Below are 27696 nucleotides of genomic sequence, written 5' to 3'. Positions count from 1 at the left end.
TTGATGATAGTGGCCAGTATTTCCTTTTCTGAACCTGATTTTTCAACACTGGTTCTGTTTTTTTAAAAGTCGAAGTCAATTGGACATGCACGTCAATGTGTCAAAAATGTCATATTGTTGCTCTAGCCGGTTTGGCTTAGTGGATAGAGCGTTGGCCTGCAGACTGAAGGGTCCCAGGTTCAATTCCGGTAAAGGGCACATGCCCAGATTGTAGGCTCAATCCCCAGTAGGAGTTGTGCAGGAGGCAGCCAACCAATGATTCTCTCTCATCATTGATGTTTCTATCTCTCTCTCCTTCTCCCTTCCTCTCTGAAATATTTTTTTTTTAATGTCACACTGTCCATTTAGATGTCATGTTAAAAAAAAAAAAAAAACCACAGCAGCAGCCTACTGTTAATACTGATCTGATCAAAAGAAAAGTTAATTTTTAAATATGGCTTCACAATTTGGATTTATGTTCCTTTTTTACTTGGAACTAGAAATTGATATTTACATTGAAATTAATTCTTTTTTAAAAATATGTATCTTTATTGATTTCAGAGAGGAAGGGAGAGGGAAAGAGAGATAGAAACATCAATGATGAGAGAGGACCACTGATTGGCTGCCTCCTGCACATCCCCTACTGGAGATCAAGCCCGCAACTCAGGCATGCACCCCTGACCAGAATCGAACCTGGGACCCTTCAGTCCGCAGGCCGACGCTCTAGCCACTGAGCCAAACCGGTCAGGGCCTGTTTGGTTTTCTTGATTAAACACCCAGAAGATCTATATTCACACCATCACCCCTGGGTAAAAGGTCAACAAAACCCTCTCCCTTGGTACATGAGAATTAGCTTTCTCATTCTGTTTTACTGGAAACCTATTAAAAGTGGTATGTCAACAATGTCATTCTCATACACTGCTGGCAGGGATGCAAAATGGTTTAGCCACTCTGCAAATGGTGTAGCAGTTTCTGAAACTGTTAAACATACACCTACCATGTAAGAAAAAAAAATATGTCCATGTAAATACTTATACATGAGTGTTCATAGCAGTTTTATTTGTAATAGTAAAAAAAATGAACCCAAATGCCCATCAGATAAGCAAATTGTGGCACATATATCCAATGGAATACTTAGCACAAAAATAAATGGAATATTGACACACATGGTAATACAGGTAAGTCTCAAAATAAGTGAAAGAAACCTGACCAAAAAAGAGTGCATTCTGTATGATTCCACTTAATAAAATCTCTAGAAAATGAAAACTATTCTTAGCGACAGAAAGCAGACCACTGGGAGGGGGCTGTGGGAGGAGAGGGGGTGTTACCAAGAGAAGGAGAAAAGTTTTCGGGGTTTCTGCATGTGTTCACTATTTTGATTGTGGTGATTTCATGGTTGTATGCATATGACAAGACGTATCAAATCGTATGGTTTTAGTATTTGCTAATTCTTGTATATCTTTTATGCCTCAGTAATGCTGTTTTTTAAAAAAAGTGTCTGTACTTGCTACTTGTGAGAGCTGGACCCAAACAAGCTCCTTACAGGTATATCAGGGTCTCATTCATGCATTCTGAAGGTTTCATATATTTCAAGAGGGTCTTGGGCTGGAACAGGAAGCCCTCTCCCTCTACCTTAACCATCACTTCGGCCAGCCACCATTTTCTCATACCTGAACCTTTTTTATTGTTAATCCTCACCCGATATTTTTCCCATTGGTTTTCAGAGAGTGGAAGGGAGAGGGGGAGGGAGACAGAGAGAGAGAAACATCTCTCACACAGATTGGTTGCCTCCCACATGAGCCCCAAAGGCCTGGGACCCTTCAGTCCGTGGGCTGCCGCTCTATCCACTGAGCCAAACCGGCTAGGGCTCATACCTGTACCTTTTCTTTCAAGCATCTTAACCAAGTCGCATGTCTCAACAGTCTCAATTCTCCTCCGAATTCCCCCTTTATTCCCAAGAACACAGTACTAGCTTCCCTACCCTGATGCTCTGCGGCCCACTCCCCACTCCATCTCAGACCTTCTTTCCACCCTGATCCCTTGGTCATGAGGGCTGTGCTGGCAAGCAAACTTTTAGAAAGCAACACTATGCCATATATATATATATATATATATATATTTTTTTTTTTAATATATATATATATATGTAATTTTTTTTTTCAAGGCCTGGTGCATAGGTGGGGTCCCTGGCCTGGCCGGCAATAGGGGCCCAATCAGTCGTCTCACCCAGTACTAATCAGGCTGATCGGGGCTGGCCAGCTGGGGGAGGGACCACGGGAGGTTGGCCGGCAGGAGGAGGTTGGCTATGGGAGCGCACTGACCACCAGGGGGGCAGCTCCTGTGTTGAGCATCTGCCCCCTGGTGGTCAGTGCGCTGTCATAGCAACCAGTTGAAAGGGTCGCTTAGGCAGACTCTATAATAAAAGCCCAGCAACTGACCAACAAGTCAACCAGTCGCTATGATGCGCACTGACCACTAGGGGCAGATGCTCAACACAGGAGCTGCCCCCTAGTGGGCAGTGCGCTCCCACAGGGGGGAGCACCGCTTGGCTGACCAGGCTGAGCAGCTGATCCTGGCAGAAAACGTCCCCCACCAGGCACAAATCCGTGCACAGGGCCTCTAGTATCTATAATGATAAGAGGGCAATATGCTAATTAGACCGGACGTCCTTCCTGACAAAGCCTGGGTCCCAGGTGCTGGAGGGAGGCCTACTCTTGCACAAGTTTTCGAGCATTGGGCCTCTAATGTATATATACATAATTTTATTTTACTTCAGAGAGGAAGGGATGTGCCCTTGGCCGGAACCAAGCCCGGGACCCTTCAGTCTGCAGGCCAAACCGGCTAGGGCCCCTCTGGCCTTTCCTGGTGGCAGAAGAGACAACCGGCCGTTTTCCCAGGAATGCGGATTAACCGCCAGGTCTCCGGTTGTCCCGGCCCTGCTGCCCCAATGCGGTCCCAGAATCTGAGCAGCCCGCACCGGGACCGGCTCCCACCCGCCTACAGCGTCCCTGGGGCCGGCCACGGGCCTGTTCTCAAGGCCCCCAGGGGGCTCGGAGGCCCTGCAATGCTCTGGGGGCGGGGAGGGGGGCGGGGGGGCAGGAGGGAAGGAGACGAGCACGCGCGCGGGGGAGGCAAAGCGGGTAACCCAGGGCGAACTCGTCCTGGAGTCGGAACCTACCCCGCCCAGGGCGCTTTCCCGGGAGGCGTTTTCCGACATTCACGTCAAGAACCGGCAGACGGGCCAGGGGTCTGTCCCCGCTCCCAGGCCCCTCGCTTCGGCCGGGCGGGGCCGGCTCCGGGCTGCGGGCAGCTCGGCGGACGCGCCGGTGTTAAACTCGGCCGCCCTCCCGCGCTTCCCGCGCTCACCCCCGCGCCGCCCGGCGCCTGCGCAGTGCGCGCCCAGCCATAGAGCTGAGGGTCCGGTCCGCCCGCCTCCTAGAGCGGCCCGAGCTGGTGCCGCGCGGGGCGGGTGCCGTGGGCTCGCGAGAGGCGCAGGGTCGCGGGGGGTCCCGCCTCGGAAGCGGCCTCGCTGCGCCGCCAGGGAGCCGCGTGCGCTTTCCGGAGGCCGCGGGGAGTCGAGGCCGCCGGGGTCGCCCCGGGCGCGGCTCCGAGGCCCCGCGAGCTGGGTCGGGCGGTCGTTGCTGGCCCCTGGGTTCCATTGAATGAACCCGGGAGCCGGGGGTGGGCGGGTCAGAGCGTGGGTGCATCCGCGCGAACCAGAGGACAGAGGGTGATGGCCGGACCAGGGGTGCGGCTGGGACTAGGCCGGGAAGCGAGGAGCGCGGTGCCTGGTCTTCCCGGCTCTACCTGGCGTGGCTGCCATTCACCCCAGTGGGGCTGGAAGGTCGCTGGGCTGGGAACGGGGAATCCAGGTCCCCGAGGGCAATGCCTGACGCCTGCCTGGGGCGAGAGGAAGCTGCATACATGTAAATAGGAGGTTTTGTTTCCTCCTTTATTTCTTTTGCATCCAGAGGACGTTTTTGGTAGCCCAGTGTCAGGAATTCTGTCTCCGGGCTCCGCAGGGGTTCGCTCCCCAGCCCCGCGGTGGCCAGTTGCCCCCGGGTCTCGGAGCCCGACCTGGACCAGAAAAGCTTCCCGAGGCCATGCTGACGCTCCGGGCGCTCCTGGGGGGCCACGGGACCAGTCGCAGCCCATGGAGGTACCGTTCAATTCCGAATCCCAGGACCACCAGCTGCTGTCAGGTGAGAAGGAGTGTGTTCTCTCTCTCTCTCTCTCTCTCTGTGGTTTCGGGGTGAGGGTCACCATTGCTCTATCGGTGTCGTCAGTGTGACTGGCATGCTGCATCGCCCATGCGTCACTACCAGGCAGTACCAGCTCTGCAGCGGGAGCACAGTCACGTGACGTTCTTGTGAATTCCGGCACTCACATTCTCATGCAACGCCTTCCTCCTTTAAGTCCTCAAATCGTCTGTTTTCCCCATTATAGTCACCTTACCACCGATCTGTCAGTAATTGATACTCCCCTTTTAAAATCTTTTCTTTCTTTTTTTAAAAATATATTCTTATTGATTTCAGAGAGGAAGGGTAAAGGAGAGAGAGAAACATCAATGATGAGAGAGAATCATTGATTGGCTCCCTCTTGCATGCCCTGCAACCCGGGCAGTGCCCTTGGCCGGAATCGAACATGGGACCCTTCAGTCCACAGGGCGACTATCCACTGAGCCAAACCAGTTAGGGCGCAAGTTACTTTATTTTTATGATTCTGTTTCCTCATTAGTATAGATACATACTAATTCATGTCTTGGAGGTTCTTTTTGAGGATCATGTCTATCTATTACTCCAGAAAAAGGGACCTCAAAACAGTGACCTAAAAGATCAGGCATTTTAAACCGTGTTATTTCCCTTGGTTCTGTAGGTCATCAGGTTGAGCTGGGTTCAGCTAGGCAGTTTTATTTTCAGGTCTTGTCTGAGATCACTCATGCAGTTGTCTAGTGGCTCAGCTAGGGCAGGTCTAAGCCGGTATCAGTGACACATGTTGGCTGTTGGTGCTTTCTATGGCTTGGGCCATGTACCTATCTCTAGCAAACTAGTCCAGACTCTTTCACAGGGCAGCTAGTTCCAAACTCAGACAGAGGCCAAGCCCTGGGAGGCAAAGCACTTTCTAACCTGTTTGTTACATGTGTTAATATGTCATTCGCCAAGCAAGTCACATACCCAGTTCCAGAGTCATTGTGGGTGAGAACTACACAAGGATTTAGATTCTGGGGGAACAGGATTCATGGGGCCCATCCTATATAATAAAAGCCTAATATGCAAAGCAACCGAACAGTGGAACGACCAATGGAATGACTGGTCACTAGGACGTGCACTGACCACCAGGGGGCAAATGCTCAACACAGGAGCTGCCCCCAGCCCACAGGCCCCAGGCCAGCCAAGGCAGGTGCCAGCGGCACTCCCCCACCCCCCGATCGCCCCGCTGGGCCCCTCCAAGGCTGGCATCAGTGGGGCCCCCCAATTGCTCCACCAGTCGCCCCAAAGATCGGCTCTGATCGCCAGCCAGGCCTAGGGACCCTACCCATGCACGAGTTTCATGCACCGGGCCTCGAGTTATTACTATAACAAGCACCACAGGCTCTAGCTGAGATCCTATATATAAACCCTGAGAACAGACCTGGCTGGTACTAGGTTCTTTATAAATAGTAGCCCCTGTTATTTTTAGTACAATAATTCTGACCCAAACTTTGTTCAGATGTCCTACAGGGTCTCATTTTCACATCATATTTTGCTGCTGCTTTATTTTGGTCCTCCCATTGCTGCTGTGTTTTTTCTAAGAAATTCAACTTCTATTATCCCTTTCTTTTACATCTTCTGCCTCTTTTTAGTTTTGGAGCATCTTTATTTATTTTATATTATTTATCCTGTATTTAGAATTTGTCTTTAAGAATCTGTTCTAAGGCCTCTAGTTCTCATCTTTCCTGAGAATCACTGGGCCTCCTCCTTAAAGTTTTACATAAATTGGTATACATATTATATTGCATCTGTTTGTTTCTCTTAGAGTGCGTATAAAATAACATTTTTAATTATAATTATATACAAAAGTGCATTTATAAAATGTAGAAAGACACAAAACAGAAAGTTTAAATAACCTGCAAATCTATTGAGAGATAGTCTCTGCTAACATTTATGTATCCTTCAAATAATTTAACTATTCAACAAATACTTATTGTTGATAAATGCTTATTAGTTAATAAGATCATAGCTTATTGTTATTGTCCAAATAATATTATTATTATTGAGAGGGTTTACTCTGTGCCAGGCACTGCTCTAAGTGTGAGGGATATAGCAGTGAACTGAACAGACAAGATTTTGCCCTTAAGGGGCTTACATTCTAGTGGGGAAAACAGGAAATAAATAAATATATAGTATAGTATCAGGTAGTAATAGTGGTTATGGAAAAAATAAACCAGATGTATCAGTCAGTATTCTAGCAGAAGACAGTGGGCTCATTCAATTGGGGTAACTCAAAGTTTCATGAAAAAGATGGGCAGGGTCACAGAAATCAACAAGGGATGGAGAACAGCCTGGAGACAAACAATGATGAGCAGTTACTACCTTTAGGTCTTAGTTACAAGGGGAGAGATTGATTACCAGATCCTAGAGTGGGTAGCTATAGGATAGAGCTGCCTAATAGGAGCTGTGGTCTTTGCTAAAAGAAACACAATTACTTCCAATTCCTGGCCCAGGAAGAGGGAAGCCAGGATGTGAGGGAAGCCAGGATGTAGGGCAGCGGTTCTCAACCTGTGGGTTGCGACCCCTTTGGCGGTCGAACGACCCTTTCACAGGGGTCGCCTAAGACCATCCTGCATATCAGATATTTACATGACGATTCATAACAGTAGCAACATTACAGTTATGAAGTAGCAACGAAAATAATTTTATGGTTGGGTCACAACATGAGGAACTGTATTTAAAGAGCCAGAAGGTTGAGAACCACTCATAGGGTAACCAACTCATCCCAGTTTGCTTAGGATTTAGCACTGAAAGTCCCACATCCTGAGCAGCTTCTCTGTTGGGGGCAAATCAGGAAAATTGGTCACTCTACGATTCTCCTCCCACTTTTGGCTAAATTTAATTGCAAGCCAGAGAGCACAAAACCCCAAGTGAAGCAGTGCATAAACTAATATCCACCTCCTGAGGCACAGAGCAGGGTGAACAGTAGATATACGGCGGTGAAGGGACAATATCCATCACAGCCCAGCCCTTTTAACCTAAGCCAGTGGTCGGCAAACTCATTAGTCAACAGAGCCAAATATCAACAGTACAACGATTGAAATTTCTTTTGAGAGCCAAATTTTTTAAACTTAAACTATATAGGTAGGTACATTCAACTTTAAATTCAACTTTAAATTCACGGTTTTCGTCTTCCGTTTTTCTTTGCTTCTTCTTTGTAGCCATCCCAAACAGGGCACCTAAAAAATGTTTCATTTTATAATAATAAAGTCACCAACCCAAAAGAATTACAATTCTTAAATTGATGACAAAAATACCTATAGGATTTGCAGCTGGTTGGAAAAATACAGGTAACTTTATGCTACGAGTAGGTACTTTTGTCACCCGCGCGCGATTTGCAGACGCAACTAGCACTAACCACTGCACAATGTGACTGCTGACTGACTGGCTCACTCAACTCCTGCATGAATTGCACGCCTCCCCTGTACTGTGTATCCCGCGGCCCGCCTGCCCCAACCCAGACACCGCCCACTTCTTCTAACGCCACTTCTTCAAAATAGACTCGCCCAGGCCGAAAACCGATTTCTGCACATGAGCCACGAAGTTTCAATCGCACTGTACGTGTGCGCCCGCACGTGGTATTTTGCGGAAGAGCCACACTCAAGGGGCAAAGAGCCGCATGTGGCTCGCTAGTGGTGTTTGCCGACCACTGACCTATGCTATCCACCTTTGTCCTTTGTTTAGATTGTTGTGTTCCCAACACAGCAGAAAAACAGTCTTAAGCTGCCATTTCATTGCAGGCTGACATATAATGAAATCATACTTCCACCTGAAACCTAAAACTTCACTGCTACCAGTGCTGTTCATATATATTTTGCTGAATTTATTTTTAAATATTTGATTTTTTGATACAATTTCTCATTGTATACAGAAATACACTTGGTGTTTGTATATTGCTGTAAGAAACTTGTTTACCAGTTCTAATAGCTTTTTTAAGACACTTTAGGATTTTCTATATGTGATTGTGTCATCTGTAAGTAAAGACAGTTTGACTTTGTTCTTTCTTATTTATATGTTTCAATTATTTTTTATATCCTTTTTTTTTTTTTTTTAATATATTTCACCGATCCTTTACAGAGAGGAAGGGAGAGAGACAGAGAGTCAGAAACATCGATGAGAGAGAAACATCGATCAGCTGCCTCCTGCACATCTACTGGGGATGTGGCCGCAACCCAGATACATGCCCTTGCCCGGAATCGAACCTGGGACCCCCCAGTCCGCAGGCCGACGCTCTATCCACTGAGCCAAACCGGCTTCGGCTATTTTTTATATCTTATTGCATTGGCTAGGAATACTGAATAGAAGTTGTACAATGTTGAACAGAAGTGGTAAGAGAGGGTATCTTTGCTTTGCTGCCTTGTTCCTAAAAGAAAAACATTCATTGTTTAACCATTAAGTATAATGTTATCTGTCGGTTTTTCTTTGCTTTTTATTAGAGTAGTTAATTTACATATAACGTAGTTGATGTTTGGATTTAAATGTACCTTCTCCTTATTTGTTTTTATTCATCCCATGTTTGGTTTCTTTAGTCTCCTTTTTTGCCTAATTTCGCATTATCAGGTTTTTGTTTTAAATTTTTCTATTAATTTTATTGATTATACATTCTTTCATTGTTATTTACTAGTTACCTCATAGCAGCTTTTCTTAGATGTGATTCTGTGAGAGAATTTAGCCCAAGTACTCTAAGCATCCATTGTAAGTAATATATTAATGTCTCCCCTATTATGGTATCTATGTATCATTTTGGGGAGAATTAAGAAAATAGTCACTCAAATCATTTTCTTACAGAACCCTGGTTGAAAAATGTTGCCTTCAAAGTTACAACATACACATTTAATTTATTGTAATTTATCTTTTTTTAAATATGTTTTTATTGATTTTCTCTTTTTTGAGAGAGAGAGAGAGGAAGGGAAAGGGATAGAAACATCGATGAGAAAGAAATATCATCAACTGGTCACCTCCTGCACACACACACACACACACACACACCCCCACCCCCACTGGGAATTGAGCCCACAACCCAGCATATCCTCTGATCAGGAATCGAACCATGACCTCCTGATTCATGGGTCGACACTCAACCAATGAGCCACCGTAGCTGGCTGTGGTGTGCTTTTTATAGTAAACACACTTAACACTGGGCTGACAATCAAGAAATTCAATGGAGCTCCTACCATTGTTGAGCAAGGAATGGCCTTCTCAAAAATCAACTCAAAAGAGATTTCTGGCCCCACCTCTTTGACCTTTTCCTAATTTACACTCCTTAGTAAGTAAGTTTTGTCAGTGACTGACCAAAGTTAGCTAACTAAAAAAAGGGCTAATGCATTCTTGGCCAATTTGGTTGGTAATAATAAGGACAAAAGAGATGGAGGAGTATCTATAGACATTTTTTTTAAATGTAATTTTGGATTCTGTCTTGACTATTCCTGGGCATGATGCCTCTTTCTTTACCCTAATGATAGCCTCTGACCAGCCTGGTTGGTATACCCTCTCAGTGACAGCCTGGGTGCTGCTACCTCCCCATCCACCCCCAACTCTTTCACACTGCTTACCTTACAAACGTTCATGGATTGTTTATGTATCAGCTCTAATTTAGTCTTAACTTTCCTAGTCCCTGTGATTAGATTTTGGTATTCTCAGATCTCCTGTGACAAACATATATACAGATCAAATCTGGTAAGCCACTTCTCTCACTACTGTGGTCCATTACTTCCTGAGTTTTTCTAGTTTCCCTCTCAGAGGGTAATTTTGGGTTTTGCAGCACTCCCATATTGTGATGACATCTGTTTCACCTGAAACTTTCTTACAGTCTAGAGAACACATTCCATTTGAATCTTGTTTATTGTTCTAGATGGTGAGACCAAGACCAAGATTGGAGAGCTGGCTTCAGAGGAAGAAATCATAGCAGAAACTGAAAGATTGACTGAAGAGTCTGACAACCCCAGAGACGATGTTCTCCAGGATTCTGAATGCAGAGAATTCTGTGAATTGGGGGATACATTAAATGAAAAGGATAAGAACCTCTTTAAAAGAAGACAACATAACTGTGATGAATGTGGACAAAGCTTTGCTTGGAGTACAGGCCTCTTTAGGCATCAAAGAAGCCATTGGGAGAAACCCTATGAATGTGATAAGTGTGGGAAGGCCTTTAGTGTGAGCTCAGCGCTGGTTCTGCATCAAAGAATTCATACTGGGGAGAAACCCTATCCTTGTCATTGGTGTATTAAAAGTTTCAGTCGGAGCTCAGACCTTATTAAACATCAAAGAGTCCACACTGGTGAAAAACCCTATAAATGTGATGAATGTGGGAAAGCCTTCAGTCAGAGCTCAGATCTTATTATACATCAGAGAATCCACACAGGAGAAAAACCCTATCAGTGCAGTCACTGTTGTAAAAGTTTTAGCCAGCGCTCAGACCTGGTGAAACACCTGAGAATCCATACTGGAGAGAAGCCTTATACATGTAACCAGTGTAACAAACATTTTAGTCAGAGTTCTGATGTTATAAAACATCAGAGAGTCCACACTGGTGAAAAACCATATAAATGTGATGTGTGTGGGAAAGCTTTCAGTCAGAGCTCTGACCTTATTCTGCATCAAAGAATCCATACGGGGAGAAACCATATCCATGCGATCAGTGTAGCAAAAGTTTCAGTCAGAACTCAGACCTTATTAAACATCGAAGGATCCACACTGGAGAGAAACCCTATAAATGTAATGAATGTGGGAAGGCTTTTAATCAGAGTTCAGTCCTTATTCTGCATCAGAGAATCCACACTGGAGAGAAACCCTATCCGTGTACTCAGTGTAGCAAAACGTTCAGCAGACTTTCAGATCTTATTAATCATCAGCGAATTCACACTGGAGAGAAGCCTTACCCATGTGACCAGTGCAGTAAAATGTTTAGTCGAAGATCAGATCTTGTGAAGCATCATAGGATTCATACGGGTGAGAGACCATATGAATGTGATGAATGTGGGAAAACCTTCAGTCAGAGCTCCAACCTTATTCTACATCAGAGAATCCACACAGGAGAGAAACCCTATCCGTGCAGTAATTGTTCTAAAAGCTTTAGTCGTCGTTCAGACCTTGTTAAACATCAAAGAATCCACACTGGAGAGAAACCATATGCATGTAATCAGTGCAATAAAAGTTTTAGTCAAAGCTCAGACCTCACTAAACATCAGAGAGTGCACTCTGGGGAGAAGCCCTATCATTGCAACAGTTGTGAGAAAGCCTTCAGTCAGAGTTCTGACCTTATTCTTCATCAGAGAATTCACACTGGAGAAAAACCATACCCATGCACACAGTGCAGCAAAAGTTTCAGTCAGAACTCAGACCTTATCAAACACCAGAGAACCCACACCGGGGAGAAACCATACAAATGTAATGAGTGTGGGAAGGCCTTCAGTCAGTGCTCAGCTCTGAGCCTACATCAGAGGATCCACACTGGGGAGAAACCGTATTGGTGTGATCAGTGTGGCAAAAGCTTTAGTCGGCGCTCTGATCTCATTAACCATCAAAGAATTCACAATGGTGAAAAGCCATATAGATGTGATACCTTAGGGAAAGCCTTTGGCACCTGCACTGATGTTACTGAACATCAGAGAATCCACACTGGGGAGGAACCCCACCCGTGTATTCAGTGCAGCAGAAGTTTTACCCAAATCTCTGAACTTACTGATCATGAGAAAGTCCATTCTGGCCAAGACAATCTAATTGTGACGAATGTGAGAAAACCTTTAGTGTACACACCAACTTTATTCAGTACCAGAGACACTATACTGGAAAAAAGCTTATGAATGCTATTGATGATTATGAAAAAGGTTTTAATCAATGCTCAACTCTTGTACTACATTTAGAAGAAGAAAAAAAACACCACCCACAGTGGAGAGAAAAACATTGATTCAATTGTTATAATGAAGGTTTAACTCAGAGAAATTCTGAGGAGGAATCTTGTGTGTTGTGGGAAAATGTTCAATGTGAATAAAAATTATACCAAATGTCAGCAACAATGGAAATTTGTATCTGCTATAATGTGAGAAAATCTCTAGTCTTATCAAATACAACCTATGAGAGTTTTTTAAAAGTATTAAGAACCTTATCAGATATTGTAAAAATCCATGTTGTGGGTGTGCAATCAGAACTTAGAAATATATTAGTATTATAACCTCAAATCTTTAGTGAGCCCAAATTACCTATCACATATCAGAGAAGTTATTTTAGATAATGTAGGGAAAACTTAAAATTCCTTCCATATTTAATTGGCACTCACTCTGATATCACACTTATCTGCTGACATCTGGAGAGTTCTACCTTATGTTAATGCTAATAATCATTAAATCCAGTGTATGAACATATGATGCTATTCTGATACTAAATTTATTAACTACACAACTCCAGTGCTCCATTTTCTACAAAAAAAAAAAAGTTTTGTGGCCTAGTTTTGGTTTTCCTAGTGAGTTTTTAAGTTCCTGTGATGTACATAGCAAATATGGATTTATTTTGCTTTCAATAATGAAGCCTATAAGCTTTAGTGGTTTGAAATAATTTCTTCAATACTACCATTTAATCACAGCTTAAATATGTGAAACAATAAAAAAATATTTCATATGTCAAAGTATGATGATTTCTCTACATTATTTATCTTATCTATAAATTGAACAAAAGTATAGTTAAAGTAATACCCCACGACTAATTTTTGTAGCATATTCTGTTTAAAAATACCTACCCACTGATTTTTTAAGTGGCAACATTCATCAGACATTTGTTGATTTCTGACATGCCTATTAATAATAGGCTGCATATATGCAACGTTTTCTACTGAAAAATAAAGGTTTTTTTAATTCTAATTGTCTTTCTGTTAACCATTTTTTAAAATTATGCTATCATATACTTTGAATATCCTCTATAATTATCTAATTAATATTTTAATCCAATAGGAATTGTCAAATTACTATGTGCAAGGCATTTGTTAAGGCTTTATAGTCTTCACAAAGTTTGTATACAAATGTTTGTGTACTGTCCCAACAAAGCATGTATTATTTAAGGACTGATGTCTATACAGAAAACATATAGCTCAATGTAATCATAAAGGTAAACAAGATACTTACTAGTAGCCCTAGCCGGTTTGGCTCAGCAGATGGAGCGTTGGCCTGTGGACCAAAGGGTCACAAGTTCAATTCTGGTCAAAGGCAGTTACCTTGGTTGCAGGCTCCTCCCCAGCCCAGGCCCTGGTTGGGGCTCGTGCAGGAGGCAACCAACTGATGTGTTTTTCTCACATCGATGTTTCTGTCTTTCCCTTTCTCTTCCACTTTCCCTAAAAATCAATGGAAAAATATTCTCGGTTGAGGATTAACAACAAAAAGATACTTATGAGAGCTCAAAGGAGGTAGGGTTCAATTCTGATTGGAAAGCTTTGTGGAGCTCCTGAGACTTGAAGTTTGAAGGATGAGGTAGGGGCATAAAGGCAGGGAGAGAATAGTCAACAAAGGCACAGAAGCAAGGAAGTATAAGAAATGATGTGGAGTGTAGGGCTTAGTCATTAATTGACTCAAACATTCAGTGTCAGGCACTGTACTAAGTGCTGCTGAAGGAAAAAATAAAAGGCTCCTGCCGTCAAACTTACATGTTATGGAAATAGTAACTGGGACATGTACTTAAAAGAATAAGAATAAAATGGAATTAAAAATGAAGTAAAAGAAAAGACAGTTGAGGAGTGTGATAGTAAACAGGCACTTAAACTTCCCAGGGTTTAGTGTCATCTAAAAAGTATTAGGTGGTGAGAGTAGATACATTTCTGCATTTTGCTCTCAAGACAATGGAAAGCCATTAGGATCTTTGAACCAGGGAATGGCATGCTCACTTCCCTGCTTTATGCAGTCTAAGATTAAAAGGAGGAAAGAGAGCAAAAAGGAAAACTATTTGAAAGTCTAGAAATAAAATCATGAGGCCCAGAAGTAGAGGAGCTTGAAGATACTGACATGATAAGTTGAGAAATGAGTAGGGAGACAAGTATACAATCAATTATTGTCTGTTCTTTGGAGAATTTTTAAAAAGTGAAAAAGAAAAATAGGGTAATCTATTTTATATTGAAGTTTAGCAATCTCTCTTGAGTGAAATGTTAAGAGCCAACTGTTTACTACACATTTCTCCTGTGTCCTACTGGTAAACTTATGTTCATGAATTTAACATATATCCAATGATGTTGTCCTGCTCAATTCCCTATCCTGGTGAATTGCTCTACTAAACATTCTTGTTATCCAGATAAAATAACATAGCTATCCTACACTCCTCATCCTCCCTGTTTTCTAAATATATTAGTCCAGAAAAAATGAGTACATACCAGCATGGAGACTGAGAAGCATCCGTGAGGTAAGAAAAAACCAAAGTGTTGTTCTTTAAGCTAAAGGAAATTGTCTATTATGCAAATATTGCTGATGGCTCAAGCAATATGCCTAATAAATGAGTATTAGAATCAGCAGGATAGAGATCAGCAAAATTGACTAGAACTTTTTACATAAATTTGTATGATATAATGTCACACCTCTCATTCCTGATATTTTTTTCCCCTGATCAGTCTGGCTAGCTTATCAGTTAGATTAATCTTTTTTAAAAAACTAGCTTTTTTATTTCTAAACCTTTTCTATTATTATATTACCTTCAAAAATGTGTAAAAATTGTTTTGAAACTTCCAAGAAACAAGACACTTTGTTCTCTTCTCAGCAACTAATCATGTCGCTTCTTTCCTCATTCAAAGTTCAGTAACAGTCCCACCACTGGCTAGCCAGGTCTCCCATGATCTGGCCCTGCCCATAACCCTCACCCCACTTTTCTCTCTGGCCTCATCCACTACCTCCCCCCAAGTTCATTCTGCTGGAGACACACTGGCCTCCTTGCTGTTTCTTAAACAAATGACGCACTGTTCCCACATCGAGTCCTTGGTACCGTGTTCACACGCCTGGAACATCTTTCCTCGGGCCACTTGCTTTCTTATCCTCACTGGTCTTTCATCGGCTCTCGCGTTCTCAGTGAAACCTTCCCTGAACGACCTTCCTACATGGCAGTCCTTTCCTCCTGGATTTTCGTATCCCTCTTTCCGGATTTATTTTCTCCTTATTCACCAAGACATAAAATGTTTTTTGGTGTTTTTCTTTTTACTGCCACATGTAGTCTCCACACACAAGGGCAACAAATATAAACCCCAGAAGTCTTGGGCTTGAGCAATTTCAAATCCACAGGCCTGAGAATCAAATGAGGGCCCCCGAGAACCATGGGAGGGGGATGGAGGTCATGGGGAGGGACTCCTAGGGTCACATACAGAAAACACTTGAGGGGAATGCCCCAAGAATAATGGCTGCAGCATAGACAGCAGCGTCATCCCTTCTCAGTCCTGGAATGAAGGATAGGAAGAGAAATTCCTGAAGATATGACCATGCGAAAAGCTTTTCATCCACAGACATTCCCAACATCAACGTTCAGTTATTACTGGTACGTAAAGTATATGTGTGTGGCGTGTGGTATAGAGAGTGCAGTAACAAATGGCAGAGGTTGACAGAGGCCAAATCATGGAAGGCCATGCTAATTTTATTAACCTATATAGTGCATAAAGTGTAAGTCTAGAATTTAAAATTACAGAGGTTTCTACAAATCAATAAGAAAATACAAATAACCTATATTAATCAGGACAGAAACCCAATTCAATTATCTTAAACAGGAAAGGGACTTTATTGGCTCACAAAACGTTAAAGTCCGGAGGTAGGGCAGGCTTTAGGCACAGCTGGATCGAGGGCCTCCAGAAAAATGACATCAGAACTCAGTTCTCTGTCCTTTCTGCTAGCCTCTGAGCTTCTCCTCACTCTCCCCACATGGTACACACACAGTCCTTAGTTCCTGGGATCTCCGTGAGCCGTGTTGCCAATCGTTCCCGCAGTTTGCTGAGAGCTCTCTGTAGCCTGGCTTGAGTTACACACCTATGCTTTCATCACTGCGGCTACGGTAAGGAGCTGCAGAACTCAGGGAGGCCAGACCTGGTCATGAGTTCAGCTAAGCCACAGGGAATGGGTTCCCCGCAATAAATAAGGGCTCTGTTACCAGAAGACGGGAAAGAGATGCTGTACGAACAAAAACAACATACACCCACACATAACCCAATTGGAAAGCAGGTAGAGGATGTGAACAAACAATCCATGGTAAAACTATAAATGGCCAATAAACATGAAAATAACCTCAACCTTATCATTAATCAGGGAAATGTAATTAAGGATTTTTTGTTGTTGTTCAGATAAAATAAGTGCAGGTAAGGCCATATGGGGAAATGAGCATTTTCCCTACAGTTGGTAAAATATAAAGTTATGAAGGCCTTTAGGAAGGCTAAGGTGAGCCTATCAGGGAATGCACCGCTGATGTAATAATCCACCTTAGACAACGCCATCCTAAAGGAATATTCACACACATGCACAAAGATATATGAAAAAAAATTTACTTTGGCAATGTAAGAGCAGGAGGAAAAAATACCTTCAGTCATGGTATTTTCATAATATTGAATCCTATTCAACCATTAAAGAAATTTAAAGACCTCAGGAATAGGTTTTTTGAGACCAAAAAAAGGCAAGCTGTAGAACAGTACATATATGATCCTGTTTATGTAAAAATAGCTTTTATATGCTTATGTACATTCAAATGGAGATGTATGGAAAGGGGACTAGATAGATGTATACTAAACTCTGGGAAGTGGAATGTGATTGAAGTGCTGGAGAAAGTCTTTGTTCTTATACCTGTATCATTTATGCTTTATACATTGAGCTAGTAGTCATTTATACTTTCATAATTTTAAAAAAAGAAACATGGGCAAACACAATTCATAACAGGAAATGCAAATGGCCAATAAACATAGGAAGAAATGTTCCTCATTAATTATCAAAGGAAGGAAATACATTTTGCCTTTCAGATTGGTGTGGGTGCCCACAGGCACTCTTATTGTAAACTGCTGTAAATTGGTAATCTTTCGGGTGGCATCTCTTAAAATGCTGAATGTGCACATTCTCTGACCCAAAAAATCCACTTGTATTTATCCTACAGAAATACCCACACAAGCAGCAAAATATATGTACAAGGATCTTAACCATACCTTTATGTATAATAATTTAAAAAAAGAACGAAACTATTCAGGGGTTGATTAAATAAATAACAGTATATTCATGCAATGGAACAGTATTTGTAGCCATGAAAAACAATGTCTATATCAAATTGGGAAGGAGGGGAGACAAATTTCAGAGCAGTACATGTAAAATGGGGATATGTACCTACCTCATATGGTTGCTGTGAGGATTAAGAGTTAATCCATGGTAAAGCACTTCAAAACAGTGCCTTTATAGGAACCACAAGTGTCGGCTATTAACACATTTTTGCTTAAACTTGTATATGCCTAAGTCTGGAAGAATAACAGACCAAGTAATTATTACTTCTGAGTAAGACTATGAGAAAGAATGTTCTTTTTCACTTCATATTCTGTACTATAAAAAATCTTAATGAGTGAATTTAATAGTTTTCATATTTGTTAACTATAAAAGATAAAAACCTCTGAACCATAAAAGATAAAATCTAAAATCAAGGTTTAACAGCCACTGTTCATGGCATTGTGGAAAAATTGATGTCTGTGGAGTTCACAGAACTAGATTTGAGTGTTAGCTCCACTTGGCCACATGCAAGTCACATGATCTCTGAATCCTGCTCTTTAGTCTACAAATCTAAGTGCGACAGGGAGTGTCTAATCTGATGCCTGGCATGCAGATTATTTCAATACATATAATCCTCCCTTCAACCTACATTAATGCGGTAGACATACTGCTAAATGATCAAGTGCCAACTGGGTGTGAATGTAGGGAGCTTAACCTCCAAGAAACCCAGAATTTACCAGTAATGAGCAAATGCTCAGTGGCTATTGGGTAGGTATCAGCAGTCTGCATGCCATTAACACTGACTGCTTGTTTGCTAACCAAAAGTTGCCACTGCTTGAAAACTGCCAGATCACCATTTCATCAGAGGCTGCACAGCCCCCAGAATTGCTATGATTATCTGCATGGGTATAGATAAATGTATAGATGAAACCATAAATCACTGAATAGTTATTTCAGGTCGATTTATCCACTGGGGATATAACCTAATCAGAACCAGCAAGTACACCAACCACTTTCTTTTCCTGTGGATCATCACCCAGTCTTTTTGGATCCAGCCGTTTCCCCACTGAGCCCTGCCGTAGCCTCAGAATGTTTTCTAAACAACCCATGGCTATGAGCTGGCAAGACAAACACTTATTTGCCAACTCTAACACTACTCTGTCTAAGCTCTCACATTATACCAAACATCTTTGGCCTTTAAGACAAATCTACCACACTGAAGCTTCTTGGTATACAGAAAAGATATAAAATCAAAAAAATGAAAATGTCAACCACTGAGAGCTTGACCCCTTCTTACCTACTCTGATATTAAGAATCCTGTCATCCTAGCAGAATTCCAAATATGCCACCTCAAAGCCTACTTGGAAAGAAACCAGTTATCAATCAATCAATCAACTCAAGATCATTGCATCTTAGAGCAGAGGAGTCTATACCTTTATTGGACATTGACATGTTTCCTCTCAGCTACAGAAAAAAAGACCCAAACAAAAGTCCCTACATTTTCTTGTATAACTTAAAATACATTATATCATTACTACATATTTATAGTTCAATAAACCTTAATCTATAAAGCACATTTCTTATAATTATCAGAAAACCTATAAACAAGCCCCATTCTGCTGCGCTTCTCCACCAGCTGGCCTTGCATGTATTACTATGCTTTTTAATAGCTCATGCAAATTTCACCTTCCATTTTTAAAATTTAATCCAAGCACCAGTTGTAACCAAAATCTCTGGAACTATGAAATATTTATTCAAATGGGTCATTTTCCACACAATGATGCCCACTATAAGAAAGCCTTTTCTCATTTTCTATATTTTAACTTCCAGAGTTTTCCACTGAACAGTAGAACCACAGAACTTCAGATTCTCAGCCAAGGAGTATATAACCTTACTACTACAATGCATTACTTTCATACATTTATAAAAATGTGTTAAGACTTAAAATTTTTAAAAAATAGTTCAATCAATTCTGACAGTTAATAAACTAGTTGTTAATAACCTAGTCGTTTACTTTTTAAATAGAACAATCCATTCAACTTAACATGTAAGTACAACCTCAATGCTAATAGAGATTGATTAGTTTTATAAAACCTCCAAACTGTGATAGAATTTTAGACTCACCTCTGAGGAATGCTGGAGATGGTTAGGATTAGCAGTTTGAGCTGTCTTCCTTTCCCCCAAATACAGCACCCTGGTAAGAGAACAATGGCTCCCCCAGGACTGCTCAGAAGGGGGCCAGAGGCTAACTCACAAGAAACCACTTTGTACCAGTTCCCCGATAATATACAGTGGAAGAATCACCTACCTACTGATGGTAGGGCTACAGTCCCCAGCACAGTGCCTTGTCGGTAGAAAATGTTGAATGAATGAATGCGTGGCTGCTTTGTTAGCCTGGTGTTCAACCCTTTTTTACCAAAAAAATAAAATAAAATAACAAACCTGATACTTGTTACCCACCTGGTCAGGGATATTTTCTATCCTTAACAAAAACGAAGGCAAAATAATAATGAATTGGATCTTCTAAAAGCCAAGATGGATTATTACTTTCACATTTGCCCTTCAACACTGTCATTGACTGCAAATTCTCTAGTGTTTTTTCTACTTTCATAGTTTATGATTCTTGTTTAGACTGTCCACTTTCTAATGATACAGAGAACATTATTTTCATTAGTGGGATGCCTCCAAGTTACAGACAGGATGCAGCATTTTTATTTTCCTACAGGCAGATAATTACATCTAGATAAATTCTTGATTCCCTTTAATTCTTGGGATCCAAATATTTTTACATCTTTCCCAATCTAGGCGTCCCATTCACTTTTTGATGTTTTATCACCACCACTTCTAATTTTACTTTGAAGCTTTAGTCATCTTTTATCTTCTATTTTCTGAAATGCATATCCAAATTGGGTAAAAACAAAAAACAGAAGAGTAAATTTTGAAAAGATGGTTTCAGTTTTCAGACTTCATAATCCCTGTTGCCCTTTAATGGAGAAGGGAAGGGAATGTATCCTTGCAAAGAAGATTCCATGATCAACACAAACCTAATGTGTCTGTCTACAAAAGAAAATTGTAAGAGACAAAGAATCAAGTAGATCATTATTTGGAAAAAAATAGTAAGAACATAAACATCACATGAAAGATTTAGGCATTCACATGTAAATTAAGTTTAAAATTTCAGTTTCTAGGCAGGTATGACACCATTTTTTTCAAAACAAACTGATAATGTTGAGTGACAATGTTCTACATTTCCCAGTGGATTTTCTAACATTCTTATAGGGAGACCAAACTGTATCATTATGTATCATTCCATGTTTTTGTCTTCATTTCTGAAGAAATAGACCTGAGTGCTGACTTTCATTTTTAATTTCTTAAACTTTCACAACATTCAGCAGTTTTTCTGCATTGTGTCTTCGCTGATGTCTGAAAAGATTTGAGCTTTGACTATAGGATTTCCCACACTGAACACATTCATAAGGTTTCTCCCCAGTATGGATCCTCTGATGATTAATAAGCCCAGAATTCTGGCTAAAGGCTTTTCCGCATTCAAGACATTTGTAAGGTTTTTCCCCAGTGTGGACTCTCTGGTGTTGCACAAGGATGGAACTTCTGCTGAATGCCTTCCCACATTCAACACATCCATAGGGTTTCTCTCCACTGTGGATCCTTTGATGAAGAATAAGGGCTGAGCCCTGACTGAAGTGTTTTCCACACTCATCACATATATGTTGTTTCTTTCTCGAAGGATTTCTCTTTCTTTCAAACCTGCCCTTAGGGAAACAGGCTTCTCCGTATTTAAAAATCTGAGGAACCCCCACACTGAGCGTGCCAGGAACTTCATGAGATTCCACTGCTGAAGGAACCTCGTGCTTTGGAGCTAACGCTCCATTTTCAGTCCTAGCATCATCATCTGAAACAAACAGAAAATGTAAATATCACTCATTTCCTATTCTGGGAGAAAGGAACCCAAAGGAAAAAAAAATAATGAATTTAAAGTAAATAAATAGCTTCCATTCATCTATAAACAATATTGTGAAAGCTGATGCTAAGGTTGCCACTCTCAAAAAAGAAAAATATGAAATGACTGATTGTGAGGCTATGAGGTAAATAACATAATGAGGGATTAAACAGTTAAATCTGAACAGAAGTAGGAACAGGCTAGTGGGTTAGAAATGGTAATGGGGCGGGGGGGGGGGAGAACAGAAAGATGGTAGATTTTAAGACATTCAGGAGAGAGTGACACAACTAGGTCTGGATGGAACTTTGTAAGAACAAAAATAAAATAAGGCTGGCCATTAGAAAAGCATTATAATATCCTTTTCCTTTGAAAAAGGGAGAAATTACCTCAGTACAATGGTATAAAAAATAAGCAATCAGTTAGAAAGTAGCTATTTCTGAAATGAGCAAGACAAGACAGGTCACAGCCAAGATTAGAACACAGGAGTCCTGACTGGGCTGAAGATGAGTAGGGAGCATCCTGTGTTAGTTCAGGTTGACACTCACAAATGCAATACGCCCTATAAATGCAAGTTTTCCTGTGAAGAACGCTGCCCTACTTGGTATTCCTCAGTCTCTAGATGAGTCTTTCTTAGCCTCAGACAGATGTGTCTAGTGAAAGAACAGCCTGAATTATCAGCATGAGGTACCATCACATCTGCAGGCAGCTATTCGAGCAAGTTTCATTTACAACTTTCCTGATACACACACTCCAGTAAACAAACGTTTTTAATTATTTAAAAATATATAAAATTTACAAGAAAAAAAAAAAGACTTTCCTGAAACTTGAAAAGTCAAGACGGTTACTACAGGGTGAGCAGCAGCACTCGGAAAGGTCCATAATGAATGACTGAGAAAGGGATAAAGTCAGGAGAAAAGGCTGACAAGGAGAGACTGAGAGGGTCTCTTGGACTCTTGGAGAGCAGAGGAGTGTACAGGTCACGTGGAGACAAATGGCACAGTAAGAAGAAAGTTCTCAAGTGAGGTAGAGACTAGATTGCTGAAATGAGGAATTAAAGAGATGAAAAGTATCCTAAAACTCAGGCAGGGGAGAAGTTTTCTACCCAAGAAAATGCCACCTCCAAGCCCATGATAATGGTTTGCAAACTGTATTGCACAGAACAATGTCCAGATTCCCAGCATACTTCAGCCCCACACCCGAAGTTCTGAATCAGGAAAATACATCTAGTAGTTTGAGGGATAAACTGGGTGGTATCAAAGTATACAAACAAGAATGTGGCATTAATTATAAAAAATATTGGGAAGGACTAATTTAATTTTTCTGTATTTAAAAGCTTATTATAGCCCTAGCCAGTTTGGCTCAGCGGATAGAGCATCAGCCTGCGGACTGAAGGGTCCCAGGTTCCGATTCCGGCCAAGGGCACATGCCCTGGTTGCGGGCTCGATCCCCAGTTGGGGGTGTGCAGGAGGCAGCCGATCAATGATTCTCTTTCATCATTGATGTTTCAATCTTTCCCTCTCCCTTCCTCTCTGTAATAATAATAAAAAAAAAGCTTCTTATAGCTAGAAAGCCCATTTTTGCATGAATACTTAGAGAAGATGAAGAGCTTTATCAAAATATCATTTTTACCAAAAAAAGAACCTTAGAAAAAAATAAGTCTGGATAGGATGTTGAAAAAATAGGCGAAAATTTAGAAAGACCAGTAATAAACAACAAATAAACGGACCTGAAGAGGCCTCAGGTACGTTTACTGTACCAATGAGATGAGGCAGGAGACTCAACAGACATGGAACAGACGACCAATATGCACTATTGCCTGCACAATGCACAGGGACCTGGGCTCTAGGCAGGCGCTGGCTCAGAGTGAGCAGACGCCAGCCAGCCTGAAACAGGCCGGCCATCCAGGAGGAGGCGAAAGAGAAGAAAAGGCTGATGGCGATGTCTAGGAATAACAGCAAACTAACTGTTATGAGAAAAGAACCAAGCTACAGGGTGTCCAGTCTAAGAACGAACAAACACACACACACACACACACACACACACACACACACACGAGTAATAAGCAAAGGGTTCTAGACAGAAGCCCCCTACTGTCTCACCCTCCACCCCAGGGAAGCCTGGTCCTCACCGCAGTGCCTGAGGGAGTGCAGCTCCCAGGACGCCCACTTGAGCTGGTTTTCCACAGCATCGAGCTCCGAACTCGGTAATCCCTGCGCTTCTTCTTGAGATGCAATCTCCTCTACCCGCACCTCCCGCTTCCGCCGGCAGAGAGAAACCTGCGAATAAGATTGGGTTCAGTTGATACGGAGTTTAATGCGAATCGGAACTCACGGGACATGAGATACTGCAGTGAGTGGAGGTAACTCAGCAGTTTTGCCTACAGGTGGGCCAGGGCCTCGGACCCAGGAAAGCGGCACAAGCAGGCTCACCGGCTGTCCAGGGTCATCCAGTTCACTCTCTAAATCCTCCAGCACCGCCACTGCCTCCTCTCCATTCTCTGGGTGATGCTCGCGAACCCAAGTCTGCAGCTCCTTGGGGAGGATGGCCACAAACTGCTCCAGCACGACCAGCTCCAGGATTTGTTCCTTCGTGTGTGTCTCGGGCCTGAGCCACAGGCGGCAAAGTTCTCGAAGCTGGCTGACAGCCTCGCGGGGCCCGGGGGAGTCCTGGTAGCCGAACTTCCGGAACCGCTGCCGGAAGACCTCCGGGTCGGGGAGATGGCTCCAGGGGATGCTCGATCCCTCTTCACCATCAGGATCCTCCTCCAACTTCACTCTCAGGATTTTTTCCTCCTCTTCTGGAGTTGGGATGATAAGTATCGAATCTTCTTCCCCTGACTGCGTAGACATCCTGATTTTAATGCTTCACGAAGAGACAATCGAGGCAGGCAGAATAGAGGCCTCAGGGAGATACCTCGTTTTCTTCACAGGCAATCCTAAGACACAAAAAATTAACAACGTAAACGACCAACTATCCTAAGAATTTGGATACGTGTTGATAAAGGAAGTAAAAACATTTCTTTTTACTGAATTAAAAATGCCAATCAATAAACTATACCAGAAGTTGGCAAACTACAGCTCATAGTCAAATCTGGCCTGCTGCCCATTTCTGTACACTTGTATTAAGAATAGTTTTCACCTTTTTTTTTTAACCCTCACCTGAGGATATTTCTTCCATTGATTTCTAGAGAGAGTGGAAGGGCAGGAAGAAGGGGGGAGGGAGAGAGGGAGGGAGGGGGAGAGAGAGGGAGAGAGAGAGAGAGAGAGAGAGAGAGAAGGAGAGAGGGAGAGGAGGAGAGGGGGAGAGAGAGAGAGAGAGAGGAGAGAAACATTGACATTGACGTAAGAGAGACACATCAATTGGTTGCCTTCTGCACGTGACCCCACAGGCTCAAACCCTCGACCCTTGGGTTCGCAGGCCAATGCTCCAACCACTGAGCTAAGCCGGCCAGGGCAGTTTCACATGGTTGAAAAATCTCAAAAGAATACTTCATGACATGTGAAAACGACAGAAAATGAAAACATCTGTCCCCAAATAATTTTATTTGTTCACAGTTCACGCTACAATGGCAGAGACGCATTGTTGCCACAGGGACCAGATGGCCTGAAAAACCTGGCATTTACTACCTGGCCTTGTAGTGTTTCCTAAATGCACCTGATCCTGAGACACATTATTTGCAATTGAAGACTGGTGTTCCCTCCCACACTTAGGGCAACTCAAAAGCGAGGATATGCTTAAGAAAAAAAAAACATTTTAAGGCAGAATCTGTTACGTTAAAAAGTATTTTTAAAATGTTTAAGAACCCCCCTACCCTTAAAATAAACTGAAGAATTAATTGTTCACTTGCTCAGGAATAGATAACGTAATATTGAAAAAAAAAAATCAGCCTCCAGTGCATACGATGCAAGCATTACTCATGACTATTTAAACCTGCGACAGGCTTTAACCACAACCAATGCCATTCCGCACCGGGGGGCTGTTTTCCCAGCTTCGACCTTCGGGAGGCCCGGCGCTGCTCCCGACCATTCCCCGGGCACCTGCACAGTCACGCCCACGCCGTGGGACCGCACGTCTTAGAAACGCATCTACTCGGGGCCCGGGGTCTGAAAACCGGTCGTGTCGGAAACCGACTGGAACCCCATCAAGATGAAGACCAGGAGCAGAAAAGCCCTCCTCAGACACACGGAGTGTAATCCGCTCCTCCGGAGTGTGGTCTACAAACAGGGTTTAGCCGCACGCCGTCCCTGCCGACTCCTGCCTTGGCAGTGGCTGCAGCCTTCTATCCACACGGGATTTCTCTTCCTCCTGAATTCTCATGGGAGGTGCGGGGAGGGCGGCCCGCGGTCCGATGATCGCCCTACCTGATCCCGCCGAGTGCCGCCGCGGGCCCCGCCCCGCCCTCCGCCGGCCCCTCCGCACCCGCGGCTGCGGATTTCTCACGACCCAAGGCCACCGGGGCGCGTCCACAGCGGGGCACAGCACTTCCGCCCGCGGCCGGCGGAACTACAAGTCCCGGCAGCCCTCGCGCAAGGCCCGCCCCGCCCCACCCCCGCCCGAGCCGAGTCCCAGAACTCTCCGCGAGACGCTGGGCCTCGAAATAGAACAAAACCGGCGGGTGGGGGAGGGGAAAGGCCAGGGTCGCGGAGGACGCGGGGAAGGAGGACCGGCGGAGGGTGCCGAGCCCCACCCGGCCTTTGGGCCGCCCCCCGGGCCGCCGCTGCCGGGCACGGAGACGGCGGCCTGCGCCCCCGGGACCCGGGGAAGGTCCCGCCGGGGCTCGTCGCTGGCTCCCGCCGCGGCCCGCAGCCCCTCGCCCGGCGCCCCGCAGGCCCTCCCGCACTCCGGCGCAAACCTGGGGCTCGGGCACCGCAGCGGCTTCGCTGTCCGCGGCCGACGCAGAGACGCCGCTCTCAGCCGTTTCCCAGAAGCCCCCGGCGCGGACGGCTTCCTGTCTGCGGCCCGGGAGGCGGGAGCGCGAAGCCCCGCGTTGCCATGGGGACGCGCCCGGGGCGGGGGAGGGGCGCCCCGCGACAATGACCGCTTTGAGGCCGGGCTTGGCCGGGTGCCTCTCTCCGGGGGCAGCCCCGGCCTGCGTCCCGCCTGCACGACAAGGGAAGGGAAGGGGATCCTGCCGCCGAGCGGGGCTCTGCGGGCTCCCGCGCCCGTGCACGGGCCCTGCCGCCTGCGCCGCGGGGACCTGGACAGGGTCCGAGCGTCCTGCCGGACACGGGCTGCCGTCCCCGCAGCCCTGCGTCCCGGTACTTCACCAGCCCCAGGTCTCAGCCGACCCTGCACAGTAACGAACCACCACCAGTGAGTGGGCAGCAGGGTTGGAAACCGAGGCAGGACGCCAACCTTCGGCTCCCACCGGCGATGCCACGGAGCTTTATTTTGAGCAATTTACCTATTAGGGTAACAAGGCGAGAACGCGCAGAGCTGCCCTGGCCGGTTTTGCTCAGTGGATAAGCATCAGCCTGCGGACCGAAGGGTCCCAGGTTCGATTCCGGTCAAGGGCATGTACCTTGGTTGCAGGCACATCCCCAGTAGGAGTTGTGCAGGAGGCAGGTGATCGATGTTTCTAACTCTCTATCCCTCTCCCTTCCTCTCTGTGAAAAATCAATAAAAAAGAAAGCTCGGAGCTTTGGAAATGCTCTCACATTGAATTTGTGGTCATCTGCAGGCTGGCCATTTCATACCCAAACAGCTGCTGAAGTGACATTTAATAACATAGATTATGCTACTTTATTTCCTACTAAAGGCCTTCCCTGGGTCCCACTGAGTCTGACATAAAAGCCTTTTTACACTCAGGCCCTCTGTGTCTGTCCCCGCCTTCCCTGCCTGCCCTCCGCTTAAGCGCACCTTGGCCCAGGATCCTCGGCCTCACCTGCCCGCCTCCTGGCACCGTTAGACGTGATCTCACTTACCCGTGGCCCTGCTTTTCGTTTGTCTGTTTTTTTAAACATTTTTAAATATATATTTTATTGATTTTTTACAGAGAGGAAGGGAGAGAGATAGAGAGTTAGAAACATCGATCAGCTGCCTCCTGCACACTCACCACTGGAGATGTGCCCACAACCAAGGTACATGCCCTTGACCGGAATCGAACCTGGGACCCTTCAGTCCGCAGGCCGACGCTCTATCCACTGAGCCAAACCGGTTACGGCTTTTTAAAACATTTTTATTGATTTCAGAGAGGAAGGGAAAGGGATAGAGAGATAGAAACATCAATGATGAGAGAGAATCATTGATCAGCTGCCTCTTGCTCGCCCCCTTCTGGAGATCGAGCTCACAACCCAGGCATGTGCCCTTGACTGGAATCGAACCCAGGACC

The 27696-nt window shown here is 44.1% G+C and overlaps 2 protein-coding genes across 3 annotated transcripts; one reads left to right on the top strand and one right to left on the bottom strand.

Moving 5' to 3' along the window:
• The first annotated feature begins 4041 nt into the window (after positions 1–4041).
• Positions 4042–12114, top strand: LOC139014223 (zinc finger protein 271-like). The gene is given in 3 exon segments (XM_070421186.1): positions 4042–4181; positions 10081–10836; positions 10839–12114. Coding segments are annotated over 3 exon segments (1998 nt in total). The 5' UTR covers positions 4042–4132; the 3' UTR covers positions 12032–12114.
• Positions 12115–15774: 3660 nt separating this feature from the next.
• Positions 15775–26303, bottom strand: ZNF24 (zinc finger protein 24). Of its 2 annotated transcripts, none has more exons than XM_070421182.1 (4): positions 26218–26303; positions 23795–24300; positions 23494–23641; positions 15775–21317 (listed from the first exon to the last, which is right to left on the bottom strand). In XM_070421182.1, exons 2-4 carry the CDS (start codon positions 24212–24214, stop codon positions 20779–20781), a joined length of 1107 nt encoding a protein of 368 aa, XP_070277283.1. In that variant the 5' UTR covers positions 24215–24300; positions 26218–26303; the 3' UTR covers positions 15775–20778. The 2 variants fall into 2 exon arrangements, with proteins under 2 accessions (XP_070277283.1, XP_070277284.1); XM_070421183.1 differs by lacking the exon at positions 26218–26303 and adding an exon at positions 25727–25747.
• Between the last annotated feature and the right edge of the window lie 1393 nt (positions 26304–27696).

Source organism: Myotis yumanensis, unplaced genomic scaffold (assembly GCF_028538775.1).
Source record: "Myotis yumanensis isolate MYYU_CA2020_CCGP unplaced genomic scaffold, mMyoYum1.0.hap1 SCAF_7, whole genome shotgun sequence".
Classification (NCBI taxonomy): Eukaryota; Metazoa; Chordata; class Mammalia; order Chiroptera; family Vespertilionidae; genus Myotis; species Myotis yumanensis.
This window is presented reverse-complemented; position numbering and strand designations above follow the sequence as displayed.